This window comes from Centroberyx gerrardi, chromosome 16 (assembly GCF_048128805.1).
Source record: "Centroberyx gerrardi isolate f3 chromosome 16, fCenGer3.hap1.cur.20231027, whole genome shotgun sequence".
Classification (NCBI taxonomy): Eukaryota; Metazoa; Chordata; class Actinopteri; order Beryciformes; family Berycidae; genus Centroberyx; species Centroberyx gerrardi.
Window position 1 is genome coordinate 22713844 of NC_136012.1, and position 25657 is coordinate 22739500.

The following is a 25657-nucleotide window of genomic DNA, read 5'->3' on the forward strand; positions in this document are numbered from 1 at the left end:
ATGAGAAAAGTCAGTCAATATTTGTATGCTGGGTATACAGGTCTAATTTCCCTTCCATTTGTCAAAGGTATAGCTACAATTTGGTGGATCTTTATCTCAGAAAACACTGAGCAGATCATCTTGATTCTCAGCCTGCTGTCCCTGTAATTGCAAATCAGATTCAATGCTGCCACCTCCTGGTGTAAACAGATACAACCCAAACATGAGTGCAAATGGTTGAGGCACTGAAACATGACCTAAGCCATAATAACAAATAGTAATGTCATCCCTTCTTTCAAAGCAAGTCATACTTCAAAGCATTTTATTTTTAAAAAAATGCTTTAATGCATGAAAGGCATTAAAGATTATAGACATAAAGTGACACACACCATACAACAGCAGAGGACAGGTCCCTTCAGTCTCTTTAATAGTTAACCAGGGAGCGTCTGGCAGGCTGGCGCACCTTGATCTCCTTAAAGGAAACAGTAGCTCCACTCTGTAAAGATGGCAGGCACGGCTCTAGAGTGGCAGACAATGGCAAATACAGCGGTAAGTGCAACTGCATTTACAAGTAAAGTGTAACACAGAAGAGACACCAAGGGTGGACACATTAACACATTACAATTACTCTTGTTACTAGAATTTAATAGCTTCTTTGTATTCTTGTCCTTTGAGTGTTTTTCGACATCAGAAATTTTTCTTAAAAGAAGTAAGACCCCCCCCCCCAAACACACACACACACACACACACTGCCTCACATAGGGCAGTACATCTAAGGACATGAGAAACTTTTTCTCACTTTATCTAACCTTTTCCCCTCCCACTAAACTAGATGTTTCTGTGGAAAATTTAAACAAGAGCATCAAGTTATTATTGAGTCATTACTTGTCAAAGGGAATTTCTCTGAAAGCCAGTATCTCCTGTTGAGCTCATTAGAAATATGACATATGGAGCTTACTTGATGTGCTGGCTACAGATGCACTGTGTTCACTAATGTTATTTGTCAGAACAGTTTCAAAGCAAGCAATGATGATTATCCACCATCAGACTATGTTCTCTAAAATTGATTCTTCAAAGAGAATATGACACACAGCACTTGCGCTACGTTTGCGCTACGTTTATTATTGCTATTTGGCAAAGCCATTTAAATTTCCATGGAAGTCTGCAGCACTCAAATGACGCATTTGAGCACACAGCAGCAACAGAATCAGTATTCCTTGTTGATCCTTGTTGAGAAAGAATCCGAGATACAGAACTTACTTGATGCGGTGCCTGCAGATGCAGGGCTCTCGGAGCACCAGGACACCAGGGGCCTTCTGGCTGCCAGCTGACCCAGGGGGGGCTTCACTTTGAAACGTCCTGTCACCCAACCAAAGAAACTGTCATTGGAAAGCTCCAAAAAATCAGCCAGATTCTGTCACATTCAAAGAAATGTGACTTATTGTGAATTGTTGAACAGGGTTCCCACGCTCTCTTGGACATCAAATTCAAGGGCTTTTCAATGACTTTCAAGGTCTTGTTTGGTGAAATTCAAGGGCTCAAAATGGGGAAGTTTTGGGGTAAGACAGATCACTGGTCAGAATTATACATCATACAGACTCATTTTTTACTTCCTGATCGTGTCAAGTTAAGAAATCCTGATGAAATCCTACATTTTAAAACTGCAAATCTCCATCACAGGGTTTTCTTCAGAATGGGAAGCATTGATCCAGAGAGCTGAGGCATACTCATGAATTTGGGTGTTACACTTTAATAAAAAAATCAAGTACTTTCAACCCCATCCATTCATTTTCGAATATGTTCCTCAAAGTCCACAAACTCTAATCAAAATATTAGCCCTGTGTTTATCAATGGGTAGAGCAGGGGTTCAACTGGATAGGTGCTTTAAATCTTCACCCCACAACAGGCTCTGCGTCTCTATCTCCCCTGGGTGACTCACCGGGGTTGTGAACCCTCTCTGCAGCCTTCTGCTCCAGGTGCCTGTGGATGATGGCTTCTGCCTTCCTCTGGTTGGTGCTGATGTTGGGCTCGGCCATGATCTCAGTTATCTTCAGGTTGTTCTTGATGGCCTTGGAGGCTGTGGAGCGCGCCACCGTGGGCAGCTGCTCCTGGTACTCCTGGTCAGTGAAGTCTAACTCTGGGCCCCGGACACCTTTCATGCTAAAAATGGAGACTCATAAGAGATCAGACCTATCTATTCTGATATGGTTTTTGCACTGTGAACCGTGTACCAATTAGGGCTGGGCAATAATTCAATATTATCATTGATCGTCTTTCAGTGGAATCATATCGTGGTGATTTTGTAATATTGTGACACACAATTCTGCTGTCTAAATTCATGATAACTAGCAAATTTGATTGAAAAACACCTGCAAATTTCAGTTTTGCTCCATTTGGTTCAATGGGATGAACATTAATTTGATTTAGGCTATTTAACATATGATTTTGCATACATGAGCCATATTGTGATATTAATATTGAAAAAAATCCTCATGATTATTGTGGTATTGATTTCAACCATATCACTCAACCATAGTACCAATACTGGCATGTTTTTCCATTGTGTTTGCACAGTCTAGTTTGGGTCAGGTGCACTAGAAGCATGTTGGCAGAGCACCGACAGGGTTTTTCCATCGTACAGGTCTTTACATGTCCTGTCTCTGCTATGGTTATGGCACAGTGTCAGCACCCTTGTATTTTCCATGGGAATACTGGGTGGTTATGTACATTGCGTGCAAGTCATCAATGTAATGACAACACCCCCCACAAGGACCCTTCAAAACAAACTCATCTGTCTTAATTCAACTCTGAGTGTAAAAATCAACACTATGCCAGTGTTTATATAAGCCCACACCCATCAGAGTTAATTTGAGACTATTGGGTAGTTTTGAACACTCGCCCCCACAGCCATATCAGCTCTATGACTAACAAGCAACTCTCCAAGCAACACCTGTCATCTCCAAATAATTGTAAGTGAAAGATTAACACTTAACACTGAAAAATTTGCTGTGTTTGAAAGTGAGGTAGTATCACACCTGCTTGTGCACCTTACTAGCACATTTCTACTGTGCCCATACCAAACTGAACTTTAAAAATAAACATAATGTAAAAACCCCAAAATACTGTGCAGGTAAGGAGGTCATATTCTATTCTAAACGTCAGATTTGTTTGGTAAAAGAGTGAAAGCAGCTGGTAGATTTTGTAATCTCCCTGCAACTGTGTTAGTTTCCTGCCCTGCTCCCAATCAACCTCACCTCTGCTTGGTTAAAATGGTATAAACCTCCTGCACCAGTAGCTCAGCTGCTCCTGGTTTACAGTGGATGGTTCCATCGATGGCCTCCTTCATCAGGTGAAGCTTCTGCTTCTGCAAAAACTGGGGAATTAACATTTTCAATAAATAGCTGACTCAAAAAAGGAAACAACCTCCTGCCTCGGATCCCAAAAGTAGGTCATAAAAATATTAAAATGGTTCCTGGATACCTAAATTATTGTGGAGAAACTGATATTTAAGCATTTATGCTGTTAAAGCTTTACCGTGTCCCTGCAGCATGCTGTAGGCTGAATGAACTAATCACAACATTTTGGTTCCAAAAACAGGCTCATTTTTGTGAGATGAGCAAACACGATAGTCTGCAACAGGCGATGAGACACTATTACCATGGAAATGTGGTGCCTTGAAAAAGCATTTAAACCACAGGCCAAATGAATAAAGTGGCATTTCTTACAGGCTCATTATATGTTTAGACCTTGGCCTCTTACCCGCTCTATCTGGCTCCAGTTCCCCTGCTTGGCAGACAGTGATGTCCCTCTGTCATATGAATGCATTGGAAAGTCTTCAGGATAACGCCGAGAAAACATCTCTGCCACGAGGTATCCGTTGGAAAAATCTCTGGAAATAAACAGTTGGGATAACTGATAGACTAAAACAGATTTTAGCGCTGTGAAATTCACTTTGAACAACTCCCTCTGTCTTGGCAGCATTGGAGAACTACCTCAGGATGATGGCTTAACTTAATACACTATTAGTTACCCTAGCAAGCAATATAATAACATGATGTCGAGAGTTTCTGTTCTAGGCCAATTATTTGTATTTTAGTGATCTAAGACCAAGTTTAAGTGTAAATGCCTAACGACTGAGGTCTGGGTGTTTTGACAGCACAACTGTTTTCTACCTGCGCGCATTCTTTGGAGGAAAAGACAAGTCGAGGCTCTGCAGCCACTTCACAACTTCTCTTGGCAGTCCTGTCTTTTTGGGAGGCTGTGCGTAAGCCATGCTGCTGCGAGCCTAGCGTCCCTACAAACCTGTGACGTTTCTACCGTCACATAACATTAGGTTGATTCGGTTGATTCCCAAAGCTACATAGGCCGAGTGAACCGTACCACTTTCGATTTCCAAAATATTTAAATCACTGGAAATGGAAGTTTTTGCAAATCTAATAATTTCAATAATAGTTTCCGAGCTGCGTTACCTAACTAACAACCACTATTTGACAGCTTTTTGTTTACAGTTCCATGGCAACCAACAGGTCGTCTTCTTCTTCTTCTTCCTGGTTTTGCGGTAGCATAAACACATCGATGGCCCGCTACTGCCCTCAACAGGTTGTAACAGTAATAGCGAGTTTTGTATAGGAAATTCAAGAAATTCATTTTAGTCGTACAATCACTTATTTCTAGTAGGTTTTTTGGGGGGAAATAAATTCTTGCTGCTCCCCACACTCACATTTCCCGTCTGGTTTTTCAACCCACTCTTCAATACTAGTAATCCAGGTTTAAATTTGTCACCTTACACCCTTTCCCAAAGCTTTGCTACTATATTCTATAAGAAAATCTCCCCTACACCAGCAGTTTAAGTCAGTAATTACCAATATAGCCCACAAGTATAAGTAATTTACAAAGGCAACATATTTTGAAATGCAATAGGTTTCAAAACTTTTATTAATCATCTATTAGTGTACAATTTAGAGTACATTAGGTATAAAATGCGAAACTATGAATAATTGTTAACATATATTGTGCAATTATGTCACATGTTTTATTTTGTGTAAGGTTTTCAAAGTGCATCACCCTCTGGTAGCTATTGCAACTGTGCAGGCATCATAAGTATTGCAAAACTAAATCACAAATATTTTTTTTTTTATTATTTATCCAGGGAAAGCTTACTAAGCATGCATGCTCTTTTTCAGCAGCACCCTGCTTCACATTCATCCAGGTACACACATTCACAGCCACAGTTTGGTGCGGTTGGCCACTGAGCCGCTCCTCTGTGACTAACTTCAATTAACCGCTTTTGCTGCTGTACTGACGGGTAGCTAAAAATAAATGGGAAATGGGAAGTTCACCGAGTTCAGGTGCCATTTGCGTTAAAGGCTTTTTTTTTTTTTTTTTCTGAAAGTCCCAGCTAGGCAGACGGTTCAGTTGTTCTGCTTGTCATCTGTACTGCAGGTAGTTCCTGAGCGCGTTGGGCAGAGGGAGGTGGGAGAGGAGGTGGAGCCTGTCACGGCCGACACAGCTCCTGATGCACTGCCGACACAGCTGGCTCAGCAGCCGGGGTGTCGCTGTGAAAACGAGGAGAGAGGGAAAAATTTGTATTATGTGGTCCCAGAGTCAATTAATTGACTGCTCCCAAAACAAAAGCCTTGACTTAGGGTGCAATCACACCTGCAGGTGGTTTTCTTTGGTGTGAATCACAGTGGAAAAGTTTACTTTGTTTACCGCTACATCATTACATACAAGATATTGCCTAAAAGAAGAAAAAAAAAAGCCTGAAAAAGTCTACCTTTACAGTAATGTAAGATACAATCATGTAGTAGGTTATAAAGGCACTCCTATACTATTTTTATTTGTTATAAGATAATTATTTAATATCTGTTGTGCAGAAATTTGCTTTGCATCTCAAAATCTAGCAATCATCCACACAAGACAGTAAAAACAGACGCAATAAAAAAAAATAAGTTAGTTAAAAAGAAGTGCAAACAAAGGTCCATTTGCATACAAAACACAAGTTACAGGTCAGCTTGTACCTTCATAGAGCAGTAGGAAGCCCTCTGTTAGACTGCTGGCTGGAGCCACCTCTACTGGCCTCTGAAACTCCAGGTTCCTGGCGTTAATGTCTGCACCAAAGTCCAGCAGCAGCTTCACTACAGCTGTGCAGTCTTTCTGCGCAGCTGCATGTAAGGGAGACTCCAGGGATTTGCCTTTCTGTACATTTGCCCCTGTATGCAGCACAGCTTGGTATTATTCATTATGGACGCGGTTCAGTCAGTCCTGGTTAGTAGGGTGTGGCTAGATGTGTTATTTTTCTCCATCTAGGGATCATTATGCATACCAGAGTTTCCACTACAATTGAGTAGGATTGGTGAATCCCTGTCGTATAGGGAAAAATACACTGTCTCTTCAATTTGTGATGTTCAGTGCATTCCAGGAGTTATTTTGTGATGAAGTGCCGTCATTTACTTTTTTGGTGTACCCAATTTTCCTTAACCTGCCTCATCTACTTCAGTTAGTGATTTCCTACATTTCCCAGAATGACTTTCAACAACGCCCAAAGAACAGACAAGAACAGACATGAATGCCTTCAATCAAAGGTGGCTGTTGTTACTGTTGATGTTTCAGATTGCTGAAACGTTTTCTGCTATCAAACTCCATTGTAGCTGCGCTCAAAATGTCTCAACATGATGTCACATCATCTACATTTTCATCTATGGGAATAAGAAAAATACACCACCAAATGGGCCCAGAAATGCAAGGTATATCGACAATAGCTGTTTTGTAACAGTGTTAAAGTGTTAGGGTGGATTCTGCCTTTAAATAACTGCTAACCCACCTAAAAGAATTGCATTAGTCTGGGTTTCAGTTTAGTGTCCCATGATGCTCTAAATGGTGCGTCAGAGGCATGACCACCCTGCCAAGAATACAATTCATGTGCTTGTGTGCATGCATATGTGGATTTGTTTGTGTGTGTGTGTGTGTGTGTGTGTGTGCTCATGTGGGTATATGTATACCTGTGTCTGTATATGCATGCTTGTGTGTGTGTGTGTGTGTGTGTGTGTGTGCATGTGTTCATTCGTGTTTGTGTCTGAATGGAGATGTAAAGATCCACACTGTGTTGTGAGCTCACCTTCCCTCAGGAGTTTCCTGGCACACTCCAGCTCTTGGCAGACGCAGGCCGTATAGAGCGCTGTGCCCAGGTGAGGAATGTCCATGTCCACATCGGCCCCCCACGTCACCAGAGCCTCCACACACCCGCTATGACCTGGGAGTAATGGAGGATGAAGACAGTTATCATTGTATGGCAGTGTTAATTAACTCAATAAGCTGCCGTCTAGTCAGGTCATGTCAGATTTATATTTAAAGCAGTTTTCACAATGCAGGTTTATCACAAAGTGCTTTACAGAGCAGCAACGGACACAAATACAGATAAAAAACAAGATAAAGTGTAAGCTGTAGGTAATTAACAGGGTTAGAGCGATATATTGGTTTGCTGATAAATTTGCCTTTTATTAAATATCAGATAGCGGTCAGTCACGTCGTCCACTGCCGATATAATGGAAGTTCCTCCCTGACCACAGTTACATAAAAACAGTCTGTTAAACCAGCAATGAAAATGTAACTCTTTAATAATGTTTTTTGTAAATTAATTCTTTATTTAAAGGCCTATTGTATCCCAGAATTAGTTTGGGTTTCAATGGAGAGTTTTAGCGTCCCATGATGGTCTAAATGCTGTTTCTATTTCTGTTTTTAGGCAGGAAAATGTTCAAATTTGAAGATATTGAATATGGGCACAGAATGCCAGCTATTGGCAACTTCAGTCTAAAAATATCAGTATTGCTTGAGCTCTAGTAATTAATTGTCTCGAGCCTGGACTTAAATACTCCGACAATGTCTGATTCTCTAACATTGTCAAGAAGCTTGTTCCAAAGTGAGGATGCATGCAGGATTGTTAGCTTCCGGCTGTTTGACTGTCTAGTCTCATTCAGCTGGAACAGATTAACAAGAGAACATTATTAAGTTTTAAGATTTTCTGTTGTGTTGCTTATTATTGTGCTTTGACAATTGCCTTCGAGTACTACCAGAACTCGCTGTCACATAACACTGTTTGGATGTAGAAATGTTATCAAATGTATTTCCCTCATTGTTTATCATACAGCTGGCCCATTGTTTTATGGTATACAAAATTCCAATTAAAAACTATTGGAGGTATCAGTGGATGCATTTTGCTATATATACACACAATATTTTGTGGAAATATACCTTTGCTGGTAGCTTCATGGATGGGTGAGGGGTGGTACATCAGGGTCTGGGGTTTGGCTCCATTTTCCAAAAGGACCTCTGTGCATGCCACACTGCCCACTGTGCAGGCGTTGAACAGGGGAGTGACCCCATCAATAGTAAAGGCATTGACCTGAACACAGACACATTTTTATTGTATTTTTTTAGCCCTTGTTTAACCAGGCAAGTTGACTAAGAATGCATTCTTATTTACAGCATCAGCCTGGGAGAATGGTTGCAGGGGCATAGTGTCTTGCTCATGGATATTTCGGCAGTAATTGCTGAAGGAGAGGAGAGTGTTACTTATTCACTAACTCTTCCCAGATTTTCCCAGCCTGTCTGAGGATTTAAATTTCAGTCACAAGCCTGTTTTTCTATCCTTCAGTGTAAACCCACATGCAAATCAGCTTTCCCCTCTACAATAGGGCAACAATATGAGTCAAAGATGAAAATAGGTGGCCAATATGTGACTTACATTTGCTCCTGCATCAATGAGAGCTCTGGCGCAGGTGACGTGGTTTCCCAGGCAGGCCTCATGGAGCGGGGTCACATGGTCTATGGTCAGAACATTCACATTGTGGCCCTAGAGACAGAAACAAACCAGACACGGGTAGTTTGATGTTTAGAGGAGCATGAAGTAATCAATACACTACTGTTTAGAGGGAGTTGGTTCTGGGATGCCAGAATTTAGTGTTGAGAACTTCTGGAGATGCAGTGTCTAATTCAGTGAAACATCTGTGATTGCCCATATGATACAAACCTGCTTTCACACAAACTCCCTTATCTCTAACATCCGAACCAGGATTCTACACAGGCACTCAACTTAGTTTTCTTGCACGAGGGACAGTTACATCAGACCCTGTGTTTTGGTAAATGTCACGGATAAGGTGATGGACATGACCCTCACAAAGGGAGTGTTCACCTGTAAAATGAGGTTCTTCAGGGCCAGGAGGCGGCCTTGACACGCTGCGTCATGGAGGGGTGAACGGTCCGCCCAGGAGCCTGCAGTGGAAATAACAATTCAGCACTTACTTCTTTTTACATTTACATTATTTTAGCCATTTAGCTGATGATCTTATCCACAGCAGCTTGCAATGAGTGCAACAGCAGAATGAGCTTTAATTCCTAGATTGCCAATATTACAAGCAGATAATGCTAAGGATTAGAGCTGCAGTGCACAGGCAATAGATACAACAAATACTTCTGTATCACTAGAATGACCATGGATGATAGAGAAGTTCTGGGTAAATAAATCTGAGCAGAAAAGGTTAATTGTTTTTTTTAACCTTACAGTGTAACAACAAACGTTTTTAACTGAGAATGGGTGCAGAATGTCAATCGCAGAATGAGTGTAAAGTAGTTATAACAGATAGTTAAAGTTACTTTTTTTAACTGTTAACCTTGCCAAACTGAGCATAATAGAACATAGCAGTTCAGCATGGTGTACCAGTGAAAACTTTTTGTGCTTTATCAAATCCTTTCACTTGCACTTTACTACTCCCAATTTATTGTTTATCCCTTATAATGTTTGACTCACATCAAGTACTTGTTTTGCCATTATAACTTTTGTCTTATCAAATCCCTACTTTACTGTTATAATTCTGTCAATTCTGAAAACAGCTCTCCCTCATGATTCTTGCGTGTTTTACCTTGTTTAGGGTTCCAGATGGGTGAAGTTTACCACATAGGTCAAGATTTTCACTTTTTCACGAGTCACTTTTTTTAATTGTCCTGCTTGAATTGTCCTGAGGCAGTACACTCCACCCATTTGACACTCCAAACAGGTTAAAACAAACTTGACAAATTTGTTACTGCCAACTGAGAGATAAGGTCTAATTAAATGTTATTAAATTTGTCATAAATCTCACAAAGCACACCTGAGTCAATGTCCAGAATGACGGCAGATGCGTTCCACACAGCATCATCATCATTTTCCACCATCTTAGTCATATAATTTATGAATAATCATCGACCTCATACTTTCTATTAAATTCATGCCATTTCATTCACGCAGCCCATTTTCCTTAATAATGACTGACATTAATTTGAGGTACGGGTATAAAAGACTCAGCTACAGACATCAAACAGATTTCTCAGAACAAGGAAGACCATATCTACAGGAGCGTGACTAATACCCTGAGCTTGGCTAATTAGTATTCCATGGAGTGAGTCCACTGTGAATTAAACATTCCCGTGAATGATAGCTACAGATTATGTTGTCGTCGTCGTATCTCTCTTTCTCCCCGTCTTCAAACTGCCTGGCCCTGAGAATGTGAAGAGTTGTTTTGGTTGTATGCTGTCTGTCTGTGTGTGAGGGGGGGCGGGGGGGGGGGGGGGGTGGACTGCATAGCTGAGAATGGAAACTAGGGCAGGATGGGGGTGGGGTTGGTGGGGGGGTAGATACCATGACCCTGTTCTATTAATACATAAGAGAAATAAAGCCGTCAGCCTACTGTGTCTTGCTTAATATTGCATTTACAGCCAGGATTTATATGCAGCTATTAGGCTAATTAAAGAAAACTAAGGAGTACAATTATTATCATTCAAATCTCTGTTCATCTGGAGCCAATGTGAATGCCATTAACGGCCTATACTCACTGGATAATAATACAGTATTTATAGCTAATTTGTTTACACTGGGCATGGGAGGGGGTGGGTACTTTAATTCAGTCTGATTTCACACTTGTTTTATATCAATATTTTCTATCTATGACCTTATGTGGCTTCTTGACAGACCTACATGAGGTCAGACACACTGAATTGCATTATTTGTAGTGACACTGTACACTGAATTAACTTTCACATACCAATGCGAATGCCCCAAATGATGCAATGTATAGCAACGGAGAAGCAACTGGGAGAGGAGTAATAATAACACAGCAGCTCACCAAGGCATTTCATGGTCTGTCAAAGTACTCACCGTGTTGTTGACCGTAATCATAGAACTCTGCTGATATCCTGGCAGCCTCTTTTCGGTTCCCACGGATAATGTAGAAGTATGTCAGCAAGTTGAGGGATATCTTGATAAAGAGCTTGAAGCAGAACAGTGCCAAGATGCTGAGGTAAACTTTGGACAACTGGGCCGCGAAGGGCTTGTTGGTGAGTTCCTCTGTTGGGTCTGACATTTCCCCCCAGCACGTTACAGAAGAAGGGCTTTGGTTGTGATGAAGACAGGATCAGATGCCACTGCAAAAGCAAAAGCAAAAGCACTGGTAGCCCACTTTTTCTCCCAGTGACTGACTGGTTGGCTGCTCCCGACAATGAACAGGCTGGAAAAAAAAATACACTGCAGCTGCTACTGTGCCTGTGAGAAACTACTGCACATTATTGGACAATGTGGAGAGTGTGTGTGTGTGTGTGCGTGTGTGTGTGTGTGTGTGTGTGTGTGTGTGTGTGTGTGTGTATACAGGTTATGCAATTTACATTTTATGAAAAAGCTGTATTACAAATGTGAAGGAAAATTATGCACTTTGGCATAATTTTTTAACTCATTTAATTCTGAATAAGTCTGAGGCACAAGAGCAACCAAACGTAAGGTATGCATTTGTCAAATCATTGGGTTCATGCCTATGATAATAAAATGTTTATGAAAACTTGAGGAAAAGATGTGTGGGGAAATAGGGAAAAAAATATATAGGCCTATGGTACTAATTAGAGACTAATGAGTAGGCCTTGATGGTATTTCAGGAGGATTTTGTTCAGGAAATCTACAATATAATAGTCCAACATATTTTGTGAGCTAATTTCAAAATGCTGTGTAGCAGGTTCACCGTTGCCAAATATAACTTAAAAAAGAATCACATTTATTTATTTTTTAAGTTCTACAGACAATACTCCTAAAGCCCTAGATCCTCCTCCGGTAAATTGTGATTATCTCACTTTCTCTTTCCAAGGAAGCGCCGCTCTTGATCGTCGCGCATGCGTACAAGACAATAATATTTCCTCATTTGTCCGCGAGCATGATCTGAACCATCCGAACCGAACCTTTGTACTATTTTCCTTTTCATCTGTACATATTTTTAACAGACCTCCGTTCGTCAAATGAGGGGCGGCGAACTGTTTGTAATAGCAACCGTTACCTTCGTCTTCCCTCCTCTGCGGTGTCAGAATGTGAGCCTGGAGGAGACTTTAACAAACTTTAATGGCTCTGCACTAACTGAAGTTGATTTCGACTCCTTCAGAGAGCAGTTTCGCCGCATCTATGAAGTCAGCAGCGAGGAATTTTATCGTCGTCATTTCTATTTTCAGGTAGGGAAGGAGAGAGAGAGAGAGAGGGGGGAGAGGGAGAGGGAGAGAGAGAGAGAAGTGTAAATTCCCTTCACACTCCAAAACACGCCATTAAAAGAAACGTCTGTCATTACAAACCACACCCCTAAAATAGCTGGAAAAAAAAAAAATATGATTATGATTATTATTCTTTTTTTGTGTGACCAAATTTGTATTTATTTCTTGGAAAGGGAAGTCCAGACAAGGTCAAGAATACAACCACACAACACAGCACACAAGGATAACAACACAAACGACACAAATGATAATAATACAAAAAACAACAAAATAGCAACAAAAATAAATAGTTTAAACAACACTAATATTATTTGGTATAAATGGTAGATTCATATGATAGCTTAATTAAATCTGTAATTTTTCACTTTTTAACTAGCCTACCTCTAGACACATAGTTTAGATTGTGAACAAACATATATTTGTACTTCAAACCCCCTGTTATTATTATGATAATTATGATTATTATTATTATTGTTAATATTAATGGTAGTAGTAGTATTATAGTTTTTCACCTTTTGCCATTTTAAAAAAAAACCCACATTTTTCTGCTTCAGACCCCCCTGTCTATTGTTTTTTTGTTATTGTTCTTGTATTATTATTATTATATGTAGTAGCTCTCTATGAGTGGAGTTGGCTGCATTTGGCTGCTCCAACAGTCAACATTAACACTAACATGCTGTCTACTGTGTTATTGCAGAATGCTATAAAAAGGCACGCATACCTGAACTCATTTTCGGCAGCCCCGCCGTCTGCCAAGTATGGCATCAACCAGTTCTCTGACCTATCGCTGGATGAATTCAGAGGTAGGACGGCCTGAAATATTTTCAACACGTATTGTTGTTGTTCTGCAGAATTGGATTAGGTATCTTTATATGTATGATTCTCATAACTGCATTTGAACTGTGTCCTCGTTCCACAGATTTCTACCTGCGAGCCAGCGCTGACAATGCTCCTCTTTACTCTGGACCGAAAAGAGAGGGGCTACCAGATAAATTTGACTGGAGGGACAAGACTGTGGTGGCCCCCGTCCAGAACCAACTAGCAGTAAGGATGGATGGATAGATAGATAGATATATAGATAGATGGGCACAAAGGACACAAAATATCTGACTACTCACGGCTCATAAATCCTTCTTGATCCCCCGTTCCCTTGTCTTGATTCTCCCTTTATGATTGAAGTGGATTTAATAAGTGAAATCATTAAGGGAAGAGTGGGTGGTCCTAATATTTTATACGCTTAATGCATACTTATCTCCAGTCTTGTGGCAATAGAGACCACTTTTAATATCAGTATTGATTTCTAAGGCCTTGAACCGAGAGACTGAGCTTGGTCTGATTCTGTTTAGAGAATGAGATGACTTGTGCAAATGTGACACTGAAAACAATTTAGTATTCTTTTACATAATGTAATGTGCTTTCATTCAAGAAAGAAAGGTATCGAAAAAGCAACATAGCCAGTATCAGATTTGAAATATCAGAACCAGTTTTGTTATTGAAAAATTCAAAACGATACCCAGCCCCAAAGACAGAGACAGTGTATTAAACACTGGAGCAGAGGTGAAGATCTTGCTCCAGGTGAACATGGTTCACCTTAAGTGTTTCTGTCAGTAGATGGCAGCAGAAAACAATTAGTCACAGTCCACTCACACTGGCTAAATCATCTCAACCCAATCACTATATTCAGTATCCGGCCTCAGTGTAGATACCTTGCTAAAAGGCCTTTAAAAATCCTAGATTTGGTTTTAAAATAAATTTATATAATCCATCAAAGTGTGTTGTATTTTGGGTTAGGGTTCAGACCTAAAATTCTAATAGAAGTCCTATATGTTTTTCCTACCATCCATAGCCATGTTGGACTTGTATCTAAATTGTAAAGTACTAGTTTTTTTTAAGATACATTAAATTATTGATTTGAGCAGCAGGGTGGAATGATCAGGGAGACTGTCCTTCAACTGAAAGGCCCAGGTTCAACCCCTGGGACAGTTTCCGCCCTGCTTAAAGGTCCAATGAGAATTGCATTTCTCACTTTCATGGTATAATTTAAGAAAGGGCCTGTGTTAATGTAATTCTACCCAAGTTATTATAACTGTCAGCACTGTGGAAATTTGAAAAACTCTCCCTCTGGTTGTCAACAGAATCAAACAGATTTAGAATTCCAATCGACTTCCTGGTGCATAATGATGTCACCTACACCCAGGTTTTAATGAATGCTCTGATTGGTCGACAGTATGCATAATTAATGAAGTGTCCCATAATAGCCAGCCAGCTACTGGCCAAACTAGCCAGAATCTCCATGCCTCAACTGTTGGTGGGTGCCGAAATTCCAACACTGGATATTTGTTCCGCAAAGATAGACATATTGGCTGCAGTGGAAGGTTTGGCTCTCACTCAGTCATACAAGCTTTGTATCATCTAACCTTCAAAAACTAAAAAATATTATGCTTGGTGTGTTAGAAAGCAACATCCAACTCTTCCTGACTGAGGTGAATCTGGATCTTAAAGTTTCCCAGAGTAAGACACTGACCTCTCTCCTCTCTGTGAAGGGCAGAAAGCCAAAATATTATTTCTCCCTCAGGGGATCAAAAGAGTATCACAAGATACCACTGGATTCTGTTGGATTTTGGATGTAGTCCTAAAGGATTTCTCCTACATCTTTACTTCCTTGCTTTTTTTCTAATAACTATCATTTCAACTTTGCAGTGTGGGAGTTGCTGGGCGTTCAGTGTGGTTGGGGCCATGCAGACTGTCCAGGCGATAGCCGGCCGGCGGCTGGAGCAGCTCAGTGTGCAGCAGGTTCTGGACTGCTCCTTCCAAAACCGGGGCTGCAATGGAGGCTCCACAACCCGGGCCTTGAGCTGGTTAAAGCAGGTCTTTTATTGACATTTTTACATTTACATTTTTGGGCATTTAGCAGGTGCTCCTATCCAGTATGACTTACAATGAGTGCAATGGTAGAATAAGTCTTACCTACTGAAGATAGATGTTACAAATATTTTTGTGTCCCTAAAATGGTCATGTATGATAGAAGAAGCCTGTTTTCAATGATAATGTCATGTATTTAAATTTGAGAGACGTTCAGTTGTAGTAAGCAAGAGAAAAAAATTGTTCACTGCGGTAAAACAAAATCAGGAAACTGCCCACGTCAGGGTCTTCCATAAATAAGATGAGTGGGTGTACTGTATTCAAATAAGACACTCGCTGAGATAAAGTCTTTTCCTTGCAGACCAGAGTGAAATTGGTGCCTCAGTCAGAATACTCCTACAAAGCCACGACAGGAATCTGCCATTTTTTCTCCCAGTCACATGCTGGTGTTGCTTTGAAGGACTTTGCTGCGCATGACTTCAGGTAACATACAAATTTCTGCAACTTCACTTTGAGTGATAATGGCTAAAAATTAACATTGAATAAATTCCGGGGGGGGGGGGGGGGGGGGGGGGGGGGAGTCATGTGGGATTTAATGTGTTTTTCATAGAGTATCAAGGACAAAGGAAGAGGGTGGAGGGGGCGTCTGTCCTGTGCTCCTGACAAACCCCTCTGTTTACTGTGTCAACAGAGACATGGATGGTTCAGTAGCACAGAGGTTCCTGACTCTGGGCCAGTCATTTAGGCCCAAAGGTTACCTTGAGTTGAAGTTAATCAGATCCTCTTGATTTAATATTCAACAGAACGGTGACTCACACATTTACTTTTTAAATTTATTATTTATTTATTATTATTATTTATTTTCTCATGTCTAGTCTCTGGACTGTCCTCTGACTGTTTGCAGTAATGCATCAGTACAAGGTGATATGGTTTTGGGGGTTGATGCTGAAAAAAATTGCTGAAATTACCAACCTGATGCTGAACTCTCTTGCTGCTCTGGTTTTTGGTACAGTTTTGTCTTTCCCTATGCATGACTTGTATGGGATGTACCCTTTATTTATTGAATATAACAATATAGTAGCACTCTTTAAATGGTCCTTGAATGGAACTTAGAAGTAATGGAAAATATCAAGATGCATCTGTATATGCAACATTACTACAACATATATTATTTTCAACATTAATCATAGCAAATATCGATGGCATGCTACCTTTTTAATACTCCATTGGTCTAGAAGGGAAATTTGTCTCTTGACCTGACCCTCTCAACAACAAGGTTAGTATTTTGCCCAAAGGTAATGGAGAAATGTAACCTGGGACCTTCTGGTTAAAGGGGACATAAGTGAGATTTGTACTGCCCCATAGCACAAAATGACCATAACATAGCTGGTGGGGGAATATCTCTACTGGTTGTTGTTCTCTAGTGGTCAGGAGGAGGTGATGATGGGCCAGCTGGTTAAGTGGGGACCTCTGGTTGTTACTGTGGATGCTGTCAGCTGGCAGGACTACCTGGGTGGGATCATCCAGCACCACTGCTCCAGTCAACAGGCTAACCATGCTGTCCTGGTCATTGGATATGACACCACTGGTACATATCACTGCTACACTGGCATGAAAAAGGCTCATAACTCCAGATTCAGTGATTTTTACTTGTGGCTTACATATGTGAAACTTGCTTTCACAAGTGGAGCAAGTTTCACAACCCTAGGACCTGTGAAACCAATTTAAAGCTGTACTAGGCAAGATTTTTAAATTTTTAAACCAGAGAAGAGAAGAACATCCCCACTAATTGAGACCCCTTAGATTTGCCCTATTTGCCCAAATGAAATTCTGGTGTTGGACATGTACACTTCTCCACCCACAGAAATTGATGAATCAAAACATTAACAGTGAAATACAAGCTTTCTCCTAAACAGCAGAGAGCAGCGCTCTGTTCAGAGAAAGCTGGACTTTGGTTTCCTTTGGTATAAAGCATCACAGGCCGGCTGGCTTGGTAAACATGAGCATGCTGTGTGCAGTTTACTGACATCACATTACAGGATTTTAGGGGATTGAAGTAAATATTTTTTCAAACAATTACCTCTCGCTGCCATTTGGAGCCACCAACGTAATTGCGTAGTACAGCTTTAAAACACGCTAAAATTTCAAAAATGCATAATTGTTAGTGTGAAAAGAAGGTTGTTCTAAGTACTTGAAAAGTTGCCTTTGTGAAGATACAAGGTTTTTATCCGACATCGGAGAGGTGTACTTACTGAACATAGCCAAGGCTTGGTTATTATTACATAAAATGAAAGATAATTAGGTAATTAGAATGGTTATCTCACTTGCCTCAGTGCTGATTTCTTCTTCTTATTATTATTATTTTGTATTTGTTAATTTACCTATTTTGTGTACACTTGCGTCTTGTGGGCATTATGCAACAGTGTGAGGGATTATGCAACAACAAAGTGAAGTAGTATACACATACACACACAGAGACACACACACACACACACACAAACCTAGTGCTCCTTTACCCTGTAAATAATTAAAACTTAGTGTGCGTGTGGTCTGTCTTAGGGGATATTCCATACTGGATAGTGCAGAACTCCTGGGGAACCACATGGGGGAACGAGGGTTATGCTTATGTAAAGATAGGTGGCAATGTTTGTGGTAAGTATGATTTTGCTCCTTTATATTTTTTTGTTATATTATTTTCCTGTAACATTGCTGTATCTGTATGTAGCTGTACCCAGAATCCCCCCGGAGATTAATACAATGTCGTCTCTTTTTGTCTCTTCCTAGGTATTGCAGATTCTGTGGCAGTTGTTTCTCTTTGACTACACTGTGTGTGTGTGTGTATGTCTCTGTGTGTGTATGTGCTTGTGCGTGTGTGTGTCTGCCTGTGTTTACTGCTGCCAAAAAAAAACAGTCATTTATTTGCCTTCAGTGTCACTTTAAATAATATTTTTATTGAAACATTACTATGTTACATTGGTATGATAAAATAAATCACTTTTTATGCTGATAAATGTTGATCATAAATGAATCATTAACAGCAATTTTCCCACACACACACGCACACACACACACACACGCACACACACACACACACACACACATAAACATACACATACACACACTGTCCAAAAACTCCAATAGCACCAATAGATGCACTGTACAAAAAAAAAAAAACGTCTCAGTAAATATATTGTATAAGGTAGAGACATGCTATAAGTGATTTTTTTACATACATTTACCTATACAGAGATCACATCAATCACTGCATAAATACATAACAAAATTAATTTAACACCATATAGTATACTTTACAAACAACAGCCTATAGTATATTATTATTATTATATTAACATTATTTACATATTTTATGGTTTTAGTTTTATGCTGTGCAAATTGTCTCATTTTAGATGTCGACATTGCGGAGACTATTGTTTATACAGAGGTTAATTGACAGTCTATCCACTGATACTCGCGCCTAAGACACATCTCAATAGTCTGAAGTGGCTTCCTCTCTTTGACACCTTCCCCATGCTGAAAAACAAACAACAAAAACATGAAAAACGATTGGATTGGTGAAAACAGGTAACTGGTGTTTCACTGCATGAATACTTTGATCAGCCACACTGCTTTCGCCAATCCATTTGCTTTCAGGTCCGTCACGGTGCACTTACATCATTTTAATGAGAAAATATCTAAAATAAATCTATCAAGGAGCCATCTGCTATACTTTCTCACTGGCAAAGCTTAGAGTAAAATAGTCTAAATTGGTCATTGATTTCTTGAGGGTCAGACACTACGTCACCAGTTTCTGTTTGAATCTGACTCTGAATGACTTTTTCACCTTGTTAACTAAAAATAAAAATGTTAAAATATATATTGTTGAATCAAAATCCTATTAGTTTTACTTCCTGGAAACAATGTATTTTTAGTACGAATTTTATTGAGAAAACATACAATGTTTTAATCTTCTGACCTTCCTCATGAATGTCACAAGACCCAAACACTGCATGTCTTCTCAATGTTATCTACTGTTCTGAGGTCAGTTACAGTGAACGAGAGGAAGCCACCTCAGGCGATTGAGACGCCCCCTAGTCTGAGTCCTCACTGCTGCAGTAGGAGCTGTCGCAGCACTCGGCCGTGTAGAGGAACGTGTGGACGTTGGGGTTCAGCTTGGGCACCCAGTGGCGAGGCACCAGGAACGTGGCCAGGTTGAACAGATCCACAAACACCTTGTAGCGGTCACTGGAGGGGAAAACAAATCGAATGAAAACTTTTGCTCCAAAATGAGATGCTCACAATTTGAAAAAAGTGACACGTACTCTTACAAAATCTAATACAAATTGTACTCTTTAAAAGATAAGGTAACTTAAGTCCTGGGTTGACAAACTGCAAACACTTTTGCAGACTGGATCCTCTATTTTTTACAGATACTGAATGAAGAGCTTCTTTCTAAAATGTGACCTGCTCTATCATTTTCAGTCACATTGACCCCTCAAAGCATTTTGAGTTTAATACACTGTTGGAAAGAGGTGAATTTAAGCTTTCTGGTGATATAAAAATTATCTTTGTACTCCAAAGATTGAGTGAGATGCACCCCTTGATGTCTTGACTGTTTCCAAACTATGTTTTTGATTTTATAAAGAAATCATTCAAACATAACATAACATACTAACATTACATTTGCAGTCTTGAGATGCCTGACAACTACGTTTTCCCGCGGATGAAACAATAATTTTGATTAGACAATAAAGTGAACGATGGTTCAACCTGTTACTATGCAGATATTCATTCATAATTTTAAGGGACACATAGTAAGGGAGAGAGGGACGGGGAGAAGTGTTGCCAGGTTCTTAGCGACAAAACCCTCCCAGTGCCAATTAAACCCAACCCATAAACAGCCCAATGATCAACGAAACTAGTCCAAAATAACAAACCAATAACAAAACTCCACAATACAACCCTGACAAACTTTATAAACAGCGTTTTAAGTCCTACAGCATTTATAACATTTCCAAGTAACGTTACATTGAAAACCGCGAACCTGGCAACATGAGGAATGCGAGCTTTGTTGACAAATTAAGCTAGTAGTTCTGCTTGTCACCCTACCTTTATAAGCTTCAAAACTATATTTAGCGTTTGAATTTCACAATAATCTTTATACAGAATGAAAGCCAAGGCTTTATTTTATTAAAATCCGATGAAACCCCAAAACAGCCAAAAATCGATCTTTTCTCATAAAATCACGTTTATCCACAAATGCGCCGTTGCGACTTCCGACTGAAAATGATAGAGCGGGTCACAAATGTATATGTATCATTGAAATGAACTCTTCAAATATACTCTCCATGTAAACATCAGTATGAAGTGACAATATGACAGGTTAATTTAGATAAGAGCAGAGCAGTTCTGTTCTGCCCTTATCTATATTAACTCTAAAGTGTTTAAGATACTTGCAGTATAGCATTGCAAAGTGTGTAATCAGTATGCTAAGGTGTGTAACATAGACTACCTGACAGTCGATCTCAGGTAGTGGTAGCCAGACGATCCCCCTGTGCCGGCTTTGCTGCCAATCATACGATGCACCATGCATACATGATTGTCTAAAACAAAAGACAGACAGAAACACCCAGTGTGTCATGACCAGTGTTTTGGCCCTGCATATTTTCATTTCAGCTATCAGTTGTTGCTTCAGCTTAAAAAGTGAGTGAGATATAGGTAAAAAAAAAAAAAAAAAACATCTGTTGACTTCATGGGAGTTTTTCTCGTCTTGTTCAGGGATGAGCAGAAGCAGCCGCTGACAAGGATATTCCTGTGACGGCAGTAACTTACATCTCCATTTTGTCATGAGGGTGTCAATATCCATGAGGGAGGTGAGCAGCTGGAAAGGAACCTGGAACCGTGGCTCCTCCCTAAAGGTAAGAGAAGGTTTTAGGATTTGAGGATATACTTTGAATGGCTGGTAAAGCAGTGTATGAAAAGCATCGTAGGTGGTGGTGGCAGCCTAAGGGTTAGAGAAGTGGGTTTGTGACTGGAATACCTAATAATACAGACAGGCTTGGGAAATGTGGGCCAGGAGATGAATGAGTAATGTTCTCTCCTGCCTCAGCAACTATGATCCTACAAAACCCCCCTGAGCAAGGCCTTTAAACCCCAACTGCTCAGTGGCCAGCAGTAGAAGACCGTTTGTACCGGGCAGCTCCCAGGTGTGAATGTGTACAACTATATGAATATGAAGCAAGCCGTTGCTAACAAAGATGCATGTCAGTCAAGTTTCCCTGGATGAATAAAGGTTAAGAAACAAACGAGGCCTTCATACCTGTAGAAGTAGATCATCAGAGCACCTTGGAGAGCCTTGTAAGAGAGCCGTCTCTCACCTAGTCAGACAAGGGGAAATAAATTACTTTCAAGGTAAAATCAGGGTGCTTGTAGAGCTAGAAACCTAACTGTTATCACGGTTCACAAAATTAATATGAAGCATGGACAATTTGTAAACACAAATATTTAAAGCCCTGACAAAGACTGGATTACAGCATCTGATGGATTGGTTTGTTTTAAGTCACCACTCAGTAGTTTACCCAGTGGTAGGAAGCACTCACCTTTGCTTAGGAGATGGTCATGACGTTTTTCGTCAAACAGGGAAGTGAAGAGCTCTCTCTGTTTGACCAGCTCAGCCATCAGCTCCTCCTTGTCTTCAGGATCTGTAATTTTCTTTCCAAAATAACCATAAATACAAATTGAAAAAATACAATCTTTGTCAGTCATCTCTGCACACAAAATTAAACTATGGACAGCAAAGAAAGTTTGTTTTGGAAGCTGAAAGTCATCTTATACCTCGATTTTCTCCTTCTCTTGATTCAGCCCGGCGAAAATGTTGATTTCCAGCCTCTCCCAGAAATTGAAGCTATCCTCCTCCAAGCCAGGAGTTCTCTCCAGCCACTCCTGTGAAGAACAACCCAAGGTTTTACTACATTTATACTCTATTCGCATTAGCAGATGCTCTTATCCAGAACAAGTTACCATAAGTAGAATGTTACACCTAGTTTATGCTCATGTATCACCAACATTGCAATCAGCCAAAAATAGGGAATGTGGGCGTCAAAACAACAGCGGCCAGACATTAGAATAAACACATTTATGTGTCACCTGTAAAATTCATACTGTATATCACCAGGGATTGAGAACTAAAATGTAGCAGTGGTTGGTGGTCTTCAGACGTACCTCGACTAGTTTTAAGAGTGGGGGTTCCTGTTCAGTGGCGAGCAGCAGCTCACTCTCATGGCCTTTGAAATTGTCCCTGTAATGGCGTCTGTTGTATGGGACCCTCAGGTTGTCTGGGACGCCTATCTTGTTTTCTAACAGCCGGAACTGGAGGCTTTGGAAGCCAGAGGCTGGAGCCAGATATTCCCTACACACACACACACACACACACACACACACACACACACACACACAGCACAGCACACAAATAAGCATAGATGCACATAGGTCAGACAGCAAACCAAAGGGCAATGAGTGCACAGTCATAAAGGGATGCATCTTATGTTTTTACTGCTAAAGCAAGGGTAAAGTTCAGAGTCAGAGGTTATTTATAAGCTCACCTGAAGTCAAAGAAGTCCAAGGCTGTCATTGTCTCCAAAACCGCAAACTGGTCGACCAACAGTCTGAAGATCATCACAATCCTGTGGATGCGAGTGTTGACTTTGAGCATGTTGCGTTCATCGCGGACCTGGAGAAACAGTAACATGTTCAGGAAAATAATAGCCGTATAATGATAGCTGTAGATGCATATCTTTCAAGTAGGGAAACTAGTGCTGTTTTAAATTTGCATGATGTATGTGTCGCCTTCATGGAGGCAAAATTTCATGAGAAATTTAAATCCTTGGTGTATGCATTTTATCTTATATTACAACTGTTGTGCTGAATTTGACTTATGTATCAATTCAGATTCTTTCATAACTGTTGTGGGGTGCAATATGTCAGTATGTGCCACTAGCTTCAGTTGGACTGTCTCATAAATGCAGTGATGTCTCCATCGACGGCCTTAACATCAAAGATAAACCAGACACCTTAGCCTGGATGGTGTACAAAACCGCTTACCTTCCCCTGACTGAACTACAAAGTCAAAATGACTAGATAGGACAAGGAAAGGTGTACTGCTACGGAATATAACTTGCGCTTTAACAGTAATACTGTGTGATGACTGTGTATAGTCTTTCCTTTTCTGAAAATGTCCGATCTCCTGATTTCATATCCTAAAAGGCTTTCAATCTTCAACACTATCAGCTCAGATTCAAATGATTTGAATTTAATGTCACTGAATTTACTAATTCTGATTTTATTCCAAAATTGAAAAAATAGAAAGATTATTCTGTATTTTGTTCATGTTCAATGTTTTTTCTTCACAAACATAAATAAATAATGAAATAAACATCAAATCATTCTTTCTGCCCAGAATCATGACTCACATGTCCACTGATGAAGATCTCTCGCACCGAATCAAGTTCCCACAGAATCTGTTTGAACCATAGTTCATAGGCTGAAATATAACACAGAATGATTCACCAGCTGTCATAAACCAGTCCATTGTAGTATTATGTTACAAGGTAAACAAGTAGCTGAATGCACAGTCAGCGATAATCAGAGTTGATTTGCATTTCAGTAGTCATTTTGTCTTGTATTCAGCCTTTTTTTGTTAAAACAAATCTGCATGTGGGGCGAAACAATTTCTTTTGTTGATGTGCCTTATTTTTAAATTTTTTTAAGAAAATTAATGAAAGAAAATTTAATTTTAAAGACTGAATACAAAATTAAATTAGCAATTTTATTCCAGTGACAAAACACAAGGAGCTGCAATTAGACAAGAATAAAAATACAGTTAAAACTACAAAGCTGGTTTTACCTTGATGGGTGACAATGAAGAGGTGCTCATCATGGATCTTATTACCCTTTAGTTCACTCTGCAGTACCTGGGCTGTGACTACTTTGTCAAGCTGAAAGTGGTGGCAAGAAATAAACAACTTAAATAACACAAAATTGACTAAAACGTAGGCCAATTCCAATCCGTATCAAACATAAAAAAGCCCAGTTCTGAAGATTGATATGCATGATAGGTGGTATTTTCTACCTGAAGGTAATCTCCATAGATGATACCTCCTTTACTGGCCTTGTTAACCCCTTCTTGAGAGGCATCCTCATCATCTTCTGTTTGGGGAGGCTTGTTTTTGAATAACCTGCAGTGTGGAGAAACAAGGCCTTGTGTTACTTAGTGTTTTTTCAACCGTTTCCGTCTGCACAACAATTAGATTATGTGGAGCACTTAAACTAATGCAAGTGTTACAAGGTTGTGGCAAATCAAGTTAGAGAAAACACATTTAAAAAAAAATGCAGCCATCGCTTAAAATGGGAAAAATCCTTGAACGTAGCATTTTAAGTGTAATGAGGATCCGAACGTACAAATGCCTCTTCTCAAAGTACGGACATCCACTCATGACTGTCCAAATGAGTTGCAGCAAAGTTGGGATCCTCTTCCTTGAATAATATTTACTAAACTTGTTGTAGACACAATTCAGACTTTTAAAGGCTCACCTCATCCAATCACACATGAGGATGAACTCACCATCCGGCCCGCCTTTATTTGCCCCATCCAAATAGCTGTTGTTTAACTTCTATTGGTGTCCCTGGTGTACTTTGCTTTACCTGCTAAAAGTACGGTCAAAGGACAATTTCCAAATAATATAATTACCGAAACAATAACTCAAATGTTATAGTTTTCTGCAGTTAGACATAATCAAACTAACATGAATAACAAATGTACTGTAAGTATGAGTAAGTATGAGACTTACTTCAGGTTGACATTGTTTTTAAAATGCACGATTAATCCTCATGGCTTTTATTTCTAATATAACATGTTGTTTTCAGGACACTTGTTTGTTCAGTGAGTGGATATCCTCAATGTTTACTCTAGGGCTTTGCTGTTGATATCTGAATGTATTCTTTCTATCAGATGTCACCACATTTAAGAGTGAAGTTAGTTGCGTGCATAATAAAAGACATTTTTTTTTTGTTTGTTTACATTTTTTAAAGCAACCTGTATGGCGCAGTGGGTAGAGCAGGGTCGGATTTGATTTCCACGTCGTCAATCAATACTAAAAATGCATTCCCTCATTATACTGTCACACACTTAAAGATAAATGCGTCCGCTAAATGGCATTATGTTAACTTTGTAGATGTTATTGCATTTTTTTTGCAGATAATGACGTAAATG

General features: G+C 39.9%; 4 protein-coding genes across 6 annotated transcripts; 1 reads left to right on the forward strand and 3 right to left on the reverse strand.

Moving 5' to 3' along the window:
• Positions 1–274: 274 nt before the first annotated feature.
• spata4 (spermatogenesis associated 4) lies at positions 275–4252 on the reverse strand. The gene is made up of 6 exons (XM_071922774.2): positions 4152–4252; positions 3739–3868; positions 3234–3352; positions 1919–2139; positions 1240–1338; positions 275–498 (listed from the first exon to the last, which is right to left on the reverse strand). The coding sequence occupies exons 1-6, from the start codon at positions 4250–4252 to the stop codon at positions 404–406; spliced, it is 765 nt and encodes a 254-aa protein (XP_071778875.2). The 3' UTR covers positions 275–403.
• A 684-nt stretch (positions 4253–4936) lies between these two features.
• Positions 4937–11372, reverse strand: asb5a (ankyrin repeat and SOCS box containing 5a). The gene is made up of 7 exons (XM_071922768.2): positions 11168–11372; positions 9170–9249; positions 8723–8830; positions 8230–8380; positions 7097–7231; positions 6000–6191; positions 4937–5534 (listed from the first exon to the last, which is right to left on the reverse strand). The coding sequence occupies exons 1-7, from the start codon at positions 11370–11372 to the stop codon at positions 5407–5409; spliced, it is 999 nt and encodes a 332-aa protein (XP_071778869.1). The 3' UTR covers positions 4937–5406.
• Positions 11373–12207: 835 nt separating this feature from the next.
• Positions 12208–18375, forward strand: ctso (cathepsin O). Of its 2 annotated transcripts, XM_071922770.2 has the most exons (8): positions 12208–12495; positions 13229–13334; positions 13451–13575; positions 15232–15399; positions 15755–15876; positions 16818–16981; positions 17953–18045; positions 18178–18371. In XM_071922770.2, the coding sequence occupies exons 1-8, from the start codon at positions 12289–12291 to the stop codon at positions 18210–18212; spliced, it is 1020 nt and encodes a 339-aa protein (XP_071778871.2). In that variant the 5' UTR covers positions 12208–12288; the 3' UTR covers positions 18213–18371. The 2 variants fall into 2 exon arrangements, with proteins under 2 accessions (XP_071778871.2, XP_071778872.2); XM_071922771.2 differs by lacking the exon at positions 17953–18045 and having other exon boundaries at positions 18178–18375.
• A 1106-nt stretch (positions 18376–19481) lies between these two features.
• On the reverse strand, positions 19482–24881 carry tdo2a (tryptophan 2,3-dioxygenase a). Of its 2 annotated transcripts, none has more exons than XM_071909245.2 (12): positions 24847–24881; positions 24518–24623; positions 24293–24383; positions 23859–23929; positions 22992–23119; positions 22612–22798; positions 22225–22332; positions 21990–22101; positions 21710–21767; positions 21223–21302; positions 20903–20993; positions 19482–19635 (listed from the first exon to the last, which is right to left on the reverse strand). In XM_071909245.2, the coding sequence occupies exons 1-12, from the start codon at positions 24879–24881 to the stop codon at positions 19482–19484; spliced, it is 1221 nt and encodes a 406-aa protein (XP_071765346.1). The 2 variants fall into 2 exon arrangements, with proteins under 2 accessions (XP_071765346.1, XP_071765345.1); XM_071909244.2 differs by having other exon boundaries at positions 24518–24591; positions 24812–24881.
• Between the last annotated feature and the right edge of the window lie 776 nt (positions 24882–25657).

Bases quoted from the DNA above. Each gene is read 5' to 3' on its own strand.
- spata4 (XM_071922774.2), bottom strand. From the start codon at position 4,252: ATGGCTTACGCACAGCCTCCCAAAAAGACAGGACTGCCAAGAGAAGTT. The intron at 3,353-3,738 runs GTAAGAGGCCAA...TTAATTCCCCAG, and splicing joins ACTGGAGCCAGATAGAGCGG to TTTTTGCAGAAGCAGAAGCT. The intron at 499-1,239 runs GTAAGTTCTGTA...CTGCCACTCTAG, and splicing joins ATCTGCAGGCACCGCATCAA to AGCCGTGCCTGCCATCTTTA.
- tdo2a (XM_071909244.2), bottom strand. From the start codon at position 24,881: ATGAGTGGATGTCCGTACTTTGAGAAGAGGCATTTGTACGTTCGGATC. The intron at 24,384-24,517 runs GTAGAAAATACC...CACCACTTTCAG, and splicing joins TCTATGGAGATTACCTTCAG to CTTGACAAAGTAGTCACAGC. The intron at 20,994-21,222 runs GTAAGTTACTGC...CTTTTGTTTTAG, and splicing joins CCTCATGACAAAATGGAGAT to ACAATCATGTATGCATGGTG.
- ctso (XM_071922770.2), top strand. From the start codon at position 12,289: ATGAGGGGCGGCGAACTGTTTGTAATAGCAACCGTTACCTTCGTCTTC. The intron at 13,576-15,231 runs GTAAGGATGGAT...TCAACTTTGCAG, and splicing joins CCGTCCAGAACCAACTAGCA to TGTGGGAGTTGCTGGGCGTT. The intron at 15,877-16,817 runs GTAACATACAAA...GTTGTTCTCTAG, and splicing joins TTTGCTGCGCATGACTTCAG to TGGTCAGGAGGAGGTGATGA.
- asb5a (XM_071922768.2), bottom strand. From the start codon at position 11,372: ATGTCAGACCCAACAGAGGAACTCACCAACAAGCCCTTCGCGGCCCAG. The intron at 9,250-11,167 runs GTGAGTACTTTG...TTTCCACTGCAG, and splicing joins TGATTACGGTCAACAACACG to GCTCCTGGGCGGACCGTTCA. The intron at 8,381-8,722 runs GTAAGTCACATA...GTCTGTGTTCAG, and splicing joins TCATTGATGCAGGAGCAAAT to GTCAATGCCTTTACTATTGA.